Source organism: Tachypleus tridentatus, chromosome 13 (assembly GCF_004210375.1).
Source record: "Tachypleus tridentatus isolate NWPU-2018 chromosome 13, ASM421037v1, whole genome shotgun sequence".
Taxonomy (NCBI): Eukaryota; Metazoa; Arthropoda; class Merostomata; order Xiphosura; family Limulidae; genus Tachypleus; species Tachypleus tridentatus.
Window position 1 is genome coordinate 158,500,488 of NC_134837.1, and position 17,589 is coordinate 158,518,076.

The window sequence follows — 17,589 nt, forward strand, 5'->3', positions numbered from 1 at the left end:
AATTCTCAATTGCTCGTAAGTTTATAGTTGTAGGAAACTTCAAAATAGTTTACTGTACAGCATGGATAGCACACGAATACTATTATGAAAACACAGAATTATCAAACTTACTGTTATTATTGAGTTGTTCAAGGCACTTTCAAACATGTTATAGGAAAATAAATTAAGAAAGCAGTAAGAACCGGTTTAGTTACGTTTAGACAACTATCTGATTGCGATAGCAAATGAAGTATTAAACTATATTTCTACCGTTAGATGGCCTTATATATTTCCATTCGATGTTTTAAGTACATTGTTCACCTAAATGTGTGGATTTTTAAAAATTGACAAATGAGTAGAAAAAAAAAGACTGGTATTACTCGTAGCCCTCAAAATGTTCTGCCTACCACTTGATTCAAAATATTTGATTCATTGATTGTTTATTTGTTTTGAATTTCGCGCAAAGCTACTCCAAGACTATCTGCGCTAGCCGTCTCTAATTTAGTAGTGTAAGACTAGAGGGAAGGCAGCTAGTCATCACCACCCACCGCTAATTCTAGTGCTACTCTTTTATCAACAAATAGTAGAATTGATCGTCACATTATAATGCCACCACGGCCGAAATGGCGAGCATGTTTGGTGCCATGGGGGATTCGAATCCACGACCCTCAGGTTACGAGCCGAACTCCTTAACCACTTGGCCGTGCCGGGCCGTTTGATTCATTGAAGGAAACACTTAGTACGGAATATTCAAACTATTTCCGAATTATAGCTCTGTTGTCATTTTATATGCATTAAACTCCTTCTATAAATATGTTATTTAAAAACATGTTACTACTGTAAGGAAGATAATATATTTTTGAGTAATCATTTAACAAAAAAATGTGTGAAATCAGAAAAGGCGAGAGCTATTCCGTTATGTAATTACTGGCTTTATGCAGCAAGTTTCCGAGAGGCCTTTGTCCACAGATGTGTGTAGAAGACACTGTGTCTGTAATACTTTTAAGCTAAAACCAAAATATGCATCAGCATCCTAACCAATCCATAACCAAACTTGAGCAGGCTAGTTGGGCACTTAACAGCTTACATGTGTAAGAAAAAATATGGTAAATGTGTAGTACATTCTTTTCAGTTCGTCACCTCACAAAATGTGTTGTTTTAGATTTCGATGTCAATGCAAAGCATTAGAACTTTAAAATGTCCTGGTCAAATGTTTTTATATAGGAGAATTAACGATCCGAGAACCCTTCAACATATTGTCAGTTTGTTTCTAAGAACACTTTAGTCTGATTTTACAACTAAAGGTATATAATATGTTGATTTTCATTAGTATTTTAATAGTTAGTTTTGAATTTAAACTTTACTTAAATAGCTTAAATAGGTGTCTTTTTAATTTTTTTATAGTTAGAAGAGAATTATCAGTACTTAAAGGTTTCACGGTTTCTTTTGTATTATGAATAATAAGAGTTAAATTACAGTATTTTGTCCAATATTTCTAAACCACATATTAAATTACGTAGTTGTATTCTTCAATGTTTCACTAAGCAAATTTAATTTTTCTTAATGTATAAACAAATAAGTGCATATAGTAATATAAATAACAAAGTATTTTACAACTATATTAGTTAATTTGCAATTCAAGACTATATACAATGTTTTACTAAAATTAGACATTTAGAAAACACCAAATATTCTGTTTCGAGAATCGTATCTGTACGAGCTTCCTTCTGTTCAAACAGAGGTCTTTCACCGATATTGTCGGGCGTGGATCAGTGTTTATCATGCTTGAAATGTGAAAATAAGGATTCATGATTTGTATCTGTTTACCACCTAAACGCACTCTTCATCTTGGAACTGTGACATTACTATACAATTATTGGTCAAAATCTACTATATTGTCAGAGAGAAGTATCCTTAGACTTGATGATAAAGACTGTTGTCTTGCTGCTTGTCTTCTAAAAATGTTTGGTTACCTTATATTAAAACAATCTTTAATATGTAAATTTGCAATACACGTAAAAATTACAGGCAATACAAAGTGGAAGAGATTGTATCATAACTACATTTTCACATTGTTTAAATTTTCTTACGTATTGTGATGCCACCGAATTTTTGTCGGTTTTGAGAAGATTATGTAACAGTTTTGTCGATGTAAAACATTTATATTCTCAGATTATAAAGATGTGATTGAGGATTCAGATTTTTAAAAGACGAAGATATCTCTTACACTTAATGGCATTGGAAAAATATTTGAATATGAATAAACTTGAGAAACCAGGACCATCCAGAACGAGACCTGTAAAACGTCGTACCTCCGCTGTGAATGATCACAAAAGTAAGTGACAAGAAAAACTGTACACATGCCCGAACAACAGCGCGGAACATTCTTATAAAAGATCGTCTGGAAAAGCGACAGAAGTCACGCGTTGACAAGGAAATGGAAAACGAAAACAGTATTCATGCTTTTCCGTATGAAGACATGCTTGTCAATTCGATGTATGCCTAAATGCGTAAAATTTTTGTACGATCGCACTCTTGAAATGAGCGTTGGAAAACTAACACCTTTGAACTATAGATGGATTGTGTAAGACCATACATGAAAAAATGGTATGTTTTAAACTAGAAGACTTACAATGGAACGTTTTCCAATGAAATCTATGGTTACTGTCAAGATGTACGGTCCCGAATCAGAACATGACTGGACCGGACAGTATCAACCATTACAGCATGATGAGGTTCCAAAACTCGTTTCAATATAATCTACTTAATCTCCATTGTCTATCACTTCAAAATTACAGCGATATTCATTATCATTTTCTGTAAAAAGTTCTGAAAAAAATTATTAAAGTTTTAACAATAATAGTGTAATATATTTATTATCATTTTCTGTAAAATATTCTGAAAGAAAAATTCTTAAAGTGTTAGTAATAATATAGTAATATGCTTCGTCGTTAAGCTAGCCACCATTGTCATTACAATAACCAACTGACATCAAGCTACAGTTATTGAAGTTGAACCCAACAGTTTTCGCAAGTTGTTTCCTTTCTTGTTAATATTCATGTAGAATTAGACTCATAACCACAAACACGAAGTATATATATACAAATTTAATAATACGTATAAATACAATGATGAATTCATAGAATAATTACGAAAACTTTCGTTGCTTTAGAAACAAGTTTCAACATACGCAATAAAACAAACATTTGACATTTTGCCAAACTGTTAGTATTAATTATATTCAGTGCATTGATTAATAGTAGTGAGACTGGTTATATAGTACAATGCTAAACATTTAACATTTTCAGTTCCCAAGTTAAAAGATTACCGACATCAAAGACACCGTTGATTGCACTCAGAGTAGTGAAGTTTACTTCAAGATCAGAAGTGTAATGTAATTGTGCACATAATGACGTCACCTATGTTACGATTACTTTTATGTGCATTCTCAAATAACCAACTTAAGCACGTAATGAAATAAAAAAATGTTTTGTATTTATCAAACTAATATTGATAATTAAAGTTTCAGTTATTGTTGCTGCTTTATTTGTTTCTCTGATTTGTGGAATTTTAAGTAAAGCTACACAAGGACTGCCTACTCTAGCTGTCCATATATTTGAAGTGGAAAAGAAAAAGTAGCTAGTTACTATCACTCATTTCCAGTTCTTGGGCAACTCTTGTCAGACCAAACCGAGAGATTTGACTATCGCTTTTATAACTCACCCACGGCTTCAAAGTGTTTAGTTCGTGTTAGTTTAGTAACTGACATAATATGGCAATGATGACTATCAGACAGTATGTAATCTGCAGTTACCTAGTTTGTATTTATATAAATTCATAAGTATGGATGTATTGTTCATCTTACAAATTACTTTGTTGTGTTAATAATTCATGTGCTATTGGTTTCATATAAATACTGGGAAGAGTATCATCTTTTAATTTATAACAAATTAAAATGTGGTATACAAGTATAATTATAAGTTCCATGTGGAATTCTATCCATTAAACCTAATAACGTTCAAAGCATTTATTTGATTTAGGCAATTTCGAAAAACAAAAGAAAAAATACATTTAACACAATCTTTTGTACAATTTTCTGAACAAGAAAAGAACCTGAAGACCAGGATTACATGGTTGATGTTTCAACATAATAAGCATGTTAATATATCAAATTCGATGTTGAAGTTAACTGAAAATTAAAGAAGTAAAAACAAACAAAGAAAAACAAGCAAGTTGAAACCTTAAATGCCATGTTATAGATATCGCTGTTGCAAATCTGTACCTAGACAATTCCCTTACGAACAGGAGTTTTGAATAATATTAAGAATTTGTCTAAAATTTATGTTTTAAGGACTTAAGAAAGACGTATAATTTATTTAAATAGGTTGTTTGAAATTTAGTAAATAAATAAGACATTACTGTACGAAATTTACTATTCATTTCTTTTTCACAACTACTAAATCAGTAGACCAGCTCAGTAGTAAATAAGTCACATCTATGTAAATCACCTACAGCAGCCTCCAGTGTGAATAATGTCGCTGCGAAGAGTTATAGATGGCAATACCTATATACCACTTGCGTTAGCAAACAACATAAGTTTTGTAACAAACAGACTTCATATATTAACGAAATGGCACTGTTTTAAGTCTTCCAGACATGAAAATCGTAACTTTTGTTTCGCATTTTTTATAAGACTAGAACAATTATCTCAAATACTACCTTTCGAGTCTTTAGAACATATTATTTTTTTCGTTTAAAAGCTGTTGTGTTTTTCCGATAGGAAAATTTTAAACCACTGATACAAAATGTGTACAAGTCAGCTGCTAAGTAATTCATTCTAATATTAATAACAGCAGTTTGTTTTAAAATAGGATGGGGCCAAAAAGAACCAAAATAGTGAACTTCTCTGTCGATATAATTTTATTTGAGACCGATTACACTTTTGCAGAACAATTGTAAACTTTTTAAGCAGTGTAATGAGAACTATTAGATGTTGATGAAATATATAGATTAGGAAACGATAGTACTTTTACAGCTTCTTATCCATTGTCCTAAAAGAGAAATTGAAAATTTTGAAATACGAAATAATTTTTAAAAATTTAGTTAATGTAGCGTGTGATGTTAATCCTTGCTTGACTAAATTCTCCAGCTGTCCGGCATGGCCAGGTGGCTAAGGCACTCGACTCGTAATCCGAGGATCGCGGGTTTTAATCCCCGTCACACCAAACATGCTCGCCTTTCCAGCCATGGGGACGTTATAATATGCAGTCAATCCTTCTATTCGTTGGTAAAAGAGTAGCCTAGAAGGTTGGCGGTGGGTGGTGATGACTAGCTGCCTTTCCCTAGTCTTACACTGCAAAATTAGGGACAGCTAGCGCAGATAGCTCTCTTGTAGCTTTGCGCGAAATTCAAACCAAACTTATACAGCTTCGCACAAAGATGGGTAGCAATCAGAGGATGCCAGGAATGGTTCATAAGTTTGTACGTGTATACAGAGTTGTGCCGAAGAGAATATGTGGATATTGCTATACTGGCTGTTTCACTTTAAGAAACGTATAAAATGTTAATTTGAAAGTTTAGTTCAGCAGGTATTCTAACAAAGCATTTGATGTGGATATCTTGGGTAGCAAATCAGGTAAGAATTTTGCAAACTTCAAAATGTTTTAAGAATTGTATAGCTGATGTCATGAACACTTTACTGAAGTGATATTGCTCTCATATAAACAATGTAAACTTTAGGGAAATTTCGGGAAAATCCTTATAGACGTATTGAATATGTGGTTTAAAAACACTTTAAAATTTCTTCTGTTCCAAAAATCTTTTATCGACTTTAACTAGAAGTAGAAAAGTTATCCGTTCGAAATCCGTTAGTATTTGATTCAGACGTATGCCAGATATTATTAGACATATCCTGATATGAATGGTAACGAGGTTTTGCCTCAGTCACTTTATCCAGTCAGATTGCTTCAGAACCAGAACGTCATGTTTAAATATATATTTATTAAAATAAGTATATTTAGACAAACGTGCCACCTTATGGTACACGAAAATCTTTTTTTTTTCAGCCTTAGCTTTAAGAAAAAGAACTCTCATTTACTTTTACCTTATATTAAAATAAAAATATAAGCTATTGAAAAAACTAAATAAATAAAATAAAGTATGCTAATTAATTTATTACTAATTGACGTAATTCATTTATTACTAACTGACTTAACTGATTTATCACTAGCTAAATAAAATAAAGTATATTAAGTGGTTTATTACGAACTGAGCTATGAATAGAATAACATGGACGAGGTAAGACAGGCTGGTAATATTTTGTCTTTAGTTTATTAAGTTGCTTGGAATTGGTGACAAATAAATAAATGTCATTTGAGAAGTGTGCGTGTTTTCTTATGGCAAAGGCCCGGCATGGCCAAGCGTGTTAAGGCGTGCGACTCGTAATCTGAGGGTCGCGGGTTCGCATCCCGGTCGCACAAAACATGCTCGCCCTTTCAGCCGTGGGGGCGTTATAATGTGACGGTCAATCCCACTATTCGTTGGTAAAAGAGTAGCCCAAGAGTTGGTGGTGGGTGGTGATGACCAGCTGCCTTCCCTCTAGTCTTACACTGCTAAATTAGGGACGGCTAGCACAGATAGCCCTCGAGTAGCTATGTGCGAAATTCCAAAACAAACAAACAAACAAACTTATAGCAAAGCCACCTCAAGATATCTGCGGAGTCCATCGAGGGGAAATGAACCCCTGATTTTAGCGTTGTAACTCCGAAGACTTACCGCTCTACCAGTGGAGAACCTGCTTGAGGATCACCTGGTACTGAAAAGAAGTTGTCTAGATTTAGTTCAATGGTTACGTTTACCCAGCTTTTAAGTTATTAATTAAAACACTTTAAAATCTTATTTTAGCGTTTGTTTTTAATAGACCCATATCACCAAAGTCACTGTATTCTAAAAAACACTAGTTGAGAAACTGATTAAACACCAGATAAAGATTTTAACTCGTTTTTGTATATGTGAGGGTAGACACAATAAAAAAAGCAGCCCCCTTTAAAATGTTATTAATTTGTTATATATTTTATTATATAACAGAATTATATGTAAAAGACTACATGTTTTTCAAACAGATTCGACGAGATCTGTTTAAATATGTCAAATCCTAATTTTAATACCAGCTTTCGTAACTACCTGAAATGTTCATGATTTCAGTTACATTTTCTCATAATCAGTGTTGTGAACGTGCTGTAGCTTTTTAGATCTTCTTTTTACAGTTAAGCCTACAAAACGATCAAACAAGTGTTTCTACAATTATGGAGTCGTTAAAGATATCTTAGAAATATCAGAATTGATGTTATAGAAAGGCCAGGTCAATCACCCGATATCAATCTGATTGAAACTTTATGAGCTGAGTTCAGGTATTTACGAAAGTTTGTGTTAAAGTTAGGATTTGTGATAATATCTGAACAGATTTTGTCGAGTTAGTTCTAAAAACACATAGTTTAACACATGTTTCTGTTTTCTAATAAAATATATTACGAATTAACAACATTTGCAAAGGGAGAGACTTATTTTGTCCACCTTCCATATATTTATAGATACGTAAATATATATATATATATATTGGGTGTAACGGGGATTCGAACCCGCGGATTACGAATCGAGTGCCTTAACCACCTGGCCATGCCGGGCAATGCATGGGCAGTAAAATGCCTAAAGAAATTTTTATTTTTATTCGGATATTTATAAAAACCAAGAAAAGAGATACTTGTACTGACTATCCCAATCGCAAATTGATAACCTAGAGGGAAGTTATGTTGTTAGAAAATCATGCAGTTTCAAGAAGTCTTGATAAAAATAAATAATCCGAACATTTTCGAAAGATGGACTTTCTTCTTCTTTTCCAAAGTGTGTGATAAACAATGTTTTAAATCCATTTTTAAAGGGTGTGTGTGTTTTTTCTTATAGCAAAGCCACGTCAGATTATCTACTGATTCCATCTTTTTAAAGGGAAGTTAAATATTTAGCGTCATCTATCACTAACTTTTTTAAGCTACCTAATCAAATACTGTGATTTAACCGTCAGTCTGATAATGAACCCACAGTCCTAAAATGCAGAACGCAATTGTTCTGGAATGGGACGCATTCCATGAATTCGCAGATTCTTAAATCAGAAGATAACACTATGTAACAAACTTTTTTCAACATCCGTGGTGGGCAGAGCACAGATGGCACATTGTGTGGCTTTGTGTTTAATTCAAAAACAACAACAAGAAATTGTTTCTTTTTCAAAGTATTTGTACTTTGCTTCCTCATAACGAATTCTTCAAGTATACAAACCAACTTTTCAACGGAAAAATTTCAAAAACAAAAAGAAAGGATATTACTGTGTCGATTATTTTAAGGCTAAAATACAACGAAATAAGTATATACTTACTTGACGCATTGGTAGGAAGCAAACGGCTTAATACAGCGATGGGTAGCATAGTCAACAAGGATCCCACCCATATACAGATTATCACCTTATAAGAATGAGAAATAGTTTGCCATTGGCGGGATCGAAACGGCTGGCAGATGGCGAAGTATCTTTCAAAGGAAATTGACACTAATGTCCACACGCTGACAGAAACAGAAACAGCTAGATAGCAATAAAAAGGTTAATTAGATAAAGTTAAAATGAATAGTTGTTAGACATGTTTAAGAGTTCTGTGTAGAATTTTACGTAACGTACAGATTCCTTATGCTTTATTACAGTTTAATTTCTTCTAGTTTATTTTTTAAATCATGAAATAATCCACAATTCCGTGCCCTAATGCCATTTAGTGAAGAAAAACTATATACATTGAAATGGAGGATATTTTTTCATAAAACTAAACGTTTCCAGGAATTACAATGCTCAAATCTGATGTTCAATTTCCCGTGGTGTACACAGCTGAATGTGATGTGTTCTGAAACAAACAAATTGAAACTAAATTATCTCATGGTTATCAAAATCAATTTTGGATTACTTTCCTTTATGCGAAACTTTTAGTCAACACAAAAGTTCATTTTCTTAACAAAGATAGATAAATATATATAGCACACTATTTATTTTAAACTATCACATAATTCACACGCAAAAACGTTTGATGTCTGATTGTAAAATTTGCATAAAATAAATGATAATATAAATTACCAATTAAATATTGAAACATGGAAACTTATATAAAAAGCATAAGTTAGAAATGTTATGTTTTGCAATGATAACATTTTTATACGAAATAACAAGATAAAATAGCTTTTAATTCTATTACACGCATTACAGAACTCACTCTCTCAGCAGTAAGGTTAAAGGCGTTTATCACTAGATTCAGGGTTCGATTTATTGGGTGTACACAGCTCAGATAGCCCATTGTATAGCTTGGTGTTAAGCATACTACGAAGAAAATAGACGTTTGAATATTTGTTATCTAATAATAACTAAGTGCTATTAAACATAATGTTATAAGTATTTTATAAATGTAAAACCACCCATGGATAATTAAAAAATAAGGTAATTTTACTGTGTTTCGGAACATACTAAACCAGCACACCAAATTATAGATACACAATCCTAAAATTCCGTTTAGTCCTAGCATGTCTCTCATGCATGTAACTCTACTAGTTTATTAGCTTATGAAATTTCCCAGTTAGTAAAAGAAACTTAATTTATTTTCAAAACTCACAGACGTCCATTTTGCAACATTCGGGTTTCGATAACCGTGATAGGCATAACACGGTTAGCCCATTGTGAAGCTTTGTATTTAATTCTAAACAAACAAATAATAAAATCCTGATGACAACATGACTTCGTTTGACATTGTACCCTTGCTTATCTTAATCTTGGTTGACGTGTTAGCTATTCAAGTAACAACCGAAATTATTCGTAATGATAAGGGTTTAGAGTAGAAAATACTAGTACAAACAAAACTGGCCGAAGGCAGCTGAACTACGGATCTACGGACCCAACGTCCGCGTTCTGCTATCTGCAAAAGGAAAAAAAGAACAATGTTCGTTTGTCTCTTTTTTTTTTAACACAAAGCTACACAATCAGTTAATTGTATTGTGGCAATCACGCGCTTTGAAATTCTATTTTAAGCGGTATAAGCTTTCATACTTTCTGCTGAGCCATTAAGTAGCAAAACAATTTCTCTCCGTTCTTTGAGGTATTACGTGCGTTATATATATCCGGTAAAATTTATACATTCAGTCAGAATACTGTAGCACAAGTGTTACTAATGAGGGGCTGTTGACACGCTGTTTTGATTTTAGTCTATCAGTTTTGAATTATGAATGGTTAGCCTTTCTCACGTTTGCGTAATGACCAAACTATTAAATTTCCACAATTTCAAAAACATGATAATTTAATTCTCCACTTTTAACTTAAATTACATCTTCTATTCTTCACTTGAGTAGTCTTATCTTACTTTTGTGTCCTATCGTCGTCTAAAAATACCACAATCAAGTTTATTTTTCCTAAAATAGAATTATTAATTAATTTGCATATAAAGCAGTAAATACTTATTTTCAGTAAACATATATGATGCGTTTTATGCGTACGTGTTTCATTTATGTTTACATACATGTATAAATCTGTGTATGTGTGTATACATTGCCACCTTTGTATTAATTAACCTCTCTCTCTTTCTTTTTAAGGGTGAAACGAAGACAATGGAGATACGCAATGAGACTATGAGACTAAAGATAAGACACGTTTTACATATAATAATTTCATCAGTTATGATAGCCAAACAGTTCCAAAACTTACAATAAACACTGACTATCTTTCAGTTTCATGAATGCAAGCTGAACTAGTGCCAATTTACATAAGACATGAAACCAAAGCAAAACTTTAGTTAACGTGTACTGAAACAGCTTTAGAATGTTTTCGTGTTTTAAATGTTTGACAGATTCTCTTGAAATGAAAGTATTAACTTTTCGGACACTGATAACAGCTTTCTTCTCAGCCTTCTGTATCACTAACTAAATATCTTTACATTTAACCAACAACAAACTTGAATAACGTTTTAAAAGTGGGTTGTAGTTCTAAAGCTAGACAGAAGAAATACTTTCTTCGTAAATATCCTGCCATTATTTAGACCTGCAATTTTTTTTCTAGTTAACTTGATTTATTTTAAAACAGCTTTGTAACATCTTATTGAATTCCAGATAGGTAAGTTTGGATTATATATATGCTGGATGATTATAAAATCCGACTTATTTTCTAATATGTTAATTTGTTTTGAATCGTACTAACTTGTAAAAATGAACTGTCGTTCCATAAATGGTTTTATTTTTTAATATCTTGTAAAGCGCTTTAAATGTCTTACCTTAAATGTTATACAGCTTATTTTAAGGAAACTGCTCTTCTCCGTCTTACTGCCTTGAAAATGCGCAAATTAGCCAAAATTAACAAAAATCACAATTGTAATAAGACAGCAGAAATAGATCGGGAGTGAGGAGGTGTAGCAGTCGAGTCGATAACTTGGCAGATGACAAAGCATTTGCGACAAAATGTTAATACACTGAGATCATAAAGATGTGTTCAAATCAGTAACTTAGAAATTCCAAGATGAGTATATTTTATGAATTTAATGTCATTAAAAAGTAGAGGAAAGTGAAGCAACTTGGGGACCCACAAAGTGATCTGCAACAACTCTTAATCCAACACGAGTTAGCAAAATGCATGATCTTGTAACAAATAAGAACCTAGGAACACAAAGGACAATGGCAAAATCCTTCCTCCTGCACAAAGCAGCGACAAGTACAACATAATCAACAAGGATATCTGTCTGGAAAATCAACACAGTCACATGTACACAAGTTTCTTTCTTGACATATAAGCTAATTCATCGCATATCTCAAGCAGATGGAGAATGGAGCGGGTATTGTGGGTTTTCTATAAACACAAGTGTGTGCTTGAAGGCCTTCTAACGGAGCTTTTTACAATGTAAACTGCACTGTAGAGCTATTTTAAAGATGCACAGTCATCGTACAGAGTATGAACTGACACGATGATAAGTGACATTTTGTTTCTAAGCGTTAGGAAGCAAACCATGGGCCCCAGATTCACAGTACGACAGCCAAAACACTAATACATGCCTAGCCTAGTAAATTATAGATTTTAGTTTATGTTTGGTAAACTTAATTATATAATGATTTCTTCAAAAATTGTTCATGAAGGGAAAGTCCTTCCTTACCAAGTGGAATTTGTTTATTTTTGAATTGACCGTAACATTATAACGTCTCTACAGTTGAAAGGACCAGCATGTTTAATGTAAAGGAATTCAATTCCGGGACCCTCAGATGAAGAGCAGAGCACACCAACCACCTGACCATGCTGGGCGACCAACGTGCAGAATATAAATAACAACTTTTTGATTTGCTTATATTTTGATTCATATCATAAGTGAGATTTAACTCCTCTTCATAATTTCATCTTTTGATATTTCTATGTCCCCATCACACATGCTCACCCTATCAGTCGTGGGAGCGTTATAAAGTGAGGTTCAATCCCAATATTCTTTAGTAAAAGAGCAGCCCAAGAGTTGGCGGTGGGTGGTGATAACTATCAACCTTCCCTCTAGCCTTACACTGCTAAATTAGTGATGGCTAGCGCAGATAGTCCTCGTGTAGTTTCGCGCGAAATTCAAAATCAAAACATTTCTATGTCTAATGGAAAACAGTCCAGCTAGCAATTTTCTAAAGCATGAGCTATGCTAACAGCAAATATAAGAATGTTACCTGTAATAATTATCAACGTTTATTTGGCCAGCTGCAACAGTTTGTGTTGTTTTGAATTTCGTGCGCAGCTCCACGAGGGCGATATGTGCCAGCCGTATAAGACGAGAGAGAAGGCAACTAGTGATCATCACCCATCGCTAACTCTTGGATTACTCTTTAACCAAGAAATAGTGGGATTGACCGTGACATTATAATACCCCTCGCCTAAAAAAGGCGAGAATGTTTGGTGGAATGGGCATTTGCACGCGAGACGGTTAAATTAGGAGTCGAGTGCTTTAACCACTCGGCCATGCAGAGCTAACTAAAACACCCTTGCATTGTTTACATCAAAACGTATGTAAGTTACAAAATGCAATTTTTGGTTATTTTATAGTTTTTTGTGGTTTTATGAATATAGTACTCAGGTTTATATACACAGCTGGCCGAAATCTTAAGGCCAATGAACATAGAGAAAAAATTTGCATTTTGAGTTGTTAGACTCAACCACTTATTTGAGTAGAGCTTCAAAAGATAAAAATAAGAAAAGGAAAATAAAAAACTTTTTGGCATTTAATAGGGAAAATGTGAACACTGTGAAACTAGCGTTGTAAATCCGCAGACTTACCGCTGTACCAACGGGGTACAAGTAAATACACCCACACACACTAATGTATAAACACGTAACATAAGTGAGTGTTTTTATAGAATTGTCAAAGAAATTTTATTTTTCCCAGACACTTTTCTAACTAAAGTACAAAAATGTCATGTCCGCCATGTTTTGGGGATTTTGATAAAAAGTGTTGATACGTCATCAAATGTAAGAACTTCTTTTTCCGATCACGAATATAGGATAAGACCATATTTATGATATTATAAATATCAAATGGCCAATATATGAAAATTGAAATTCAGTTAAAAAAAGGATATTTTGGTATGTCTTATTTTCATACTATTTTCAAAACCTTTGATGAGGCTATTTTCGGCCCTCAGGTTACTTTGTTGTCAAAATGTTATTGTTCTATGTTAATTCTTGTTTATTGAAGTCCAGTAAAAAGACAAACTTTTTTATGGAAGACATCTTTGTTCCGTGTAGTTTTCCTCAGCAGCATAGCTGCTTGCAGAACAGCTCCGAGTTTTTGTTTTATTTTTTTAACCACAGACCTCATAGTACAATGCTCATAGCTCCGTAATCTCTTGACCGATTTAAGATATAATTTTGGACTCAGGAGGTCAAACCGTTTTGATTGATGTATTTGAACACGTCCACAGTCTCAGAGATTAAGCAACTAAAATCCTGCCTGAAAGAATGTCAATTTCAGGGTACGTTTGTAAAGACCCTGATGAGTAATAAAACTGAGCAAGATAAACGCGCGCCTAAAAGTACCGCAGCTATTAAGAATTCTCTCTTATTTATTTGCCGATACTAAAAAACTGTTTTATGAGAAAAAATGGTGATGATCTTAAAATAAAAATGTGTATTACCAATGGTTAGAAAAAATATAGAAATGTTCAGTTTAATAAATGATCAACTTTTATTTTTAAACAGTATCCTCGCAGGAGATGACTGGGTGTTTTTCTTTCTTATTTCTTGTTTGTTTTTTACGTATATTCTCTGAATACTTCGGAAAGACCTAAGAACATAAATATATATTTTTTATTAAAAGTTCTGGTTGTATCGCAAACTTTTTAAACCAGAAGGTTTTATTAGATTACAGCTTTTTTTAAATTAGAAAGCCTGATTAAACTACAGAAATTTCGACAAAAGACCTTATAGGTAAAGTGATTGTGCCGTTCCTTCTATGCCATAAACCGTTTACAAAACACCGATCTACTATTGGACTTGATAATCTTATCGGAAGGCCTGATTCAGTTACCAGTACGCATTTTAAAGATTGTTTTCAAGCCTTCAAATATGATTATCCGGTTACAAATTTAAAAAAAACCTTAAAAACAGTAACTTGTAATGAAGTAGAAAATCTTAGCTTATGCTACAAAACCACTGAACATGTTTAATCGGTCTTTCTCATCAGATTTCAAATAACAATTGTAAAACTAGGTTTGTACCTTTTAGTATATAAAATAAGTTCTGAATGTCTTTGTGAACAAACCCACGTGAAGAAAATTAACAGATATCAAACGGCGAAAATGTTTTGCATATCCTATTGCTTACAACTTTATCTGACCATGCACATTTAGTGCATGCAAACACTAACACGATTTTAATGATTTTCCATCAACAAATACTAATTATTATTAATATTGATATTCTTTCTATCAAAATATTTGCGCAAAGGTACACAAAGGGTTCTTTGTGCTCAACCAACATAACTTAATACTGAAAACTAGAGTGAAGGGTTTTCATTTAAAGGCACTTTCCCCTTCAACTGTTGGGCTACTATTCTATGATCCAATAAAAAGTTTTATCATTATTCTTATTGCACGCCCATGTTACCAAGATTAAAGTATGAACTCACAGAATCACAGTCTAACCATGCTGACCAATAATATGATAATACTTTAATTGTGGCGCACGATCTCAAAACTAGACCCGGCATGGCCACATGGTTATGGTGCTCGACTCGCAATTTGAAGGTCGCGGGTTAGAATCCCCATCACAACAAACATGCTCGCTCTTTCAGAAGTGGGATCGTTATTATATGACAGTCAATGCAACTATTCGTTGGTAAAAAAAGTAACCCAAGTAGTTGTCAGTGGGTGACTAGCTGCTGAATTACTCTGCTAAATTAGGGACGGCTAGCACAGAATATGGTTAGTGTAGCTTTGCGCGAATTTCACACCAAACCTTCATACCATCTTGTAGTTAAATGTAGATTTGCTTTCTTGATTGTACTAACATTCTACATTTACGAAAAAAATATCATACCACTTAAAGTAGGCGTATATTTGTTTACCATCCTGGAAAAGATCTCAGATGGAAGTAAAATGGTATTTCTTGGCTACATTGATGTGAGTAACAAAACACGGAAGTTTTATTTCATATTAACTACTAAGTTTTCGTTTTTCATACTATTTTGCAATTTATAAACCAATTTTATTGAATCGGAGACATAATACTTGTTGACTCAATAAAAACATCAAAGGGAATATTATGTTCCTCAGTATTGTAGTGTTCTTTCACAAATAAATGTATAATCGCAGCCTCCTCATTATTAATGTATTAGGTTGCACAATATGTATGACATGTTAAATTAGACTCCTCCCCTCCACCATACCGCATACAATATGAATAAATTATTAAGCCTTCCATAAATCGGTCATTTTACCAGGTTTAAAGTATCTTATTTTAATAATATGTTTCAATTGACAGCGTAATTTATCTGCCTTTACATATTCATTTCAACGTTAACAAAATAATAAAACAATTTATAGAAAATGTCAATAAATATTCCTTCTCCCCTTTTCCCGAGTACTCTACACCTTTTTTTACACTTGTGGTGGTATCACTTCCTTTATGTACATTCTCCTTACTTCTTACAAATACAGTCTGTACAAAAAGAACTTTAAACTTTTTAAAGTGTCATCTTAATAACCTTAGCAACACCAATGCCTAAGAGTTCGATTCCCTTCGGTGGACTTAGCAGATAGCCCGATGTGGCTTTGCTATAAGGAAAACACACTAAACACCAATGCCACTTAACGTGCTAGCTAGTAATAAAGTTAGTAACTTTTCCTAGTGACTTCTAATATGAGTCGATTACTTAAACTTGTGGCAAAACCAAAGGACAGCTACTAACTGGAAGTTTCCCATGCTCAAAATTTTAAGTCCTTTTTTGTTCACCTGCAAGTGAACAAATATTTAATAATACATAATCAATGAGACAATAAAACCACCATTCAAAACAGTGGTTCTTAACCTGGGTTCAATGGAACCCCAGGGGTTCGGCGGAGGTCAAGACACACACGCTGTGTGTGTGTCCGTTCCGTTCACCCCATTCGTATGATTCGTGACGTTATGCTCCACTTGGTCATCATTGGCTGCGGCTGATCACATCACATCACTTGGCCTTAATATTTGTGCTGCAGGGAACTTCATGCGCTTAGCAGTCGACTGGAGACTGTAGTAATCGAGCGTCATTTGTGACTTTTTCCTAACCTTTCAATCCCTTCATACAATACGTACAATATGGATTCACATGTATAACGGAACATGATGGGAGTTAGCGTCCTCAATGGATGATTTGCAATGCTAAGTTGAGCAATTCTAGTCTAGCACCGGCAAAACTAAGAGAACACTCCCTAAAGCTGCATGGAGATGGGAAATACAAGAACACAACGCTTGCTGAATTCAAGATAAAGAGATCCAGGTTCGATGAAAAGGCTACTTTGCCTGTTCTCGGCTTTGTACCTATCGACAAACCGATCCTCACAGCATCGTATGAAGTTGCGTACTTGATCGCAAAGCAGGGCAAACCACACACCATTGGTGAAGCACTCGTAAAACCAACTGCGTTGAAGATGGCGAATATCATGCTGGGAAAAGCAGCTGAAAGTACGTTATCCCAAATTCCTCTTTCAAATGACACCATCAGCAGCAGAATAGATTACATGAGCGATGGCATATTGGCTCAAGTAGTTGCAGCTCTGATTTCAAGCCCAGTAAAATTCAGCCTTCAACTCAACAAGACCATCGACGTTTCCAATCTAAACCAGCTTGTTGTATTCGTGCGCTATGTGAAGAACGACGAGATAAACGAAGATATTTTATTCTGTAAGCCTCTTACAGCAACAACTAAGGCAGCTGACGTGAAGAAACTCGTAAATGACTTCTTCAGAGACAACGATCTTTCGTGGGATATGGTTTCTACAGTTTGTTCGGACAGAGCTCCAATCATGCTGGGACGACACTCTGGTTTTGGT

General features: G+C 33.9%; 1 protein-coding gene across 1 annotated transcript in view; it reads right to left on the reverse strand.

Moving 5' to 3' along the window:
• Nucleotides 1-17,589, reverse strand: part of LOC143238657 (cholecystokinin receptor-like) — a 57,221-nt gene that overhangs the window by 6,692 nt on the left and 32,940 nt on the right. Inside the window, exon 3 of the mRNA XM_076479072.1 lies at nucleotides 8,408-8,608. Coding sequence (XP_076335187.1) covers nucleotides 8,408-8,608 — 201 coding nt within the window. The remainder of the gene's footprint in view (nucleotides 1-8,407; nucleotides 8,609-17,589) is intronic.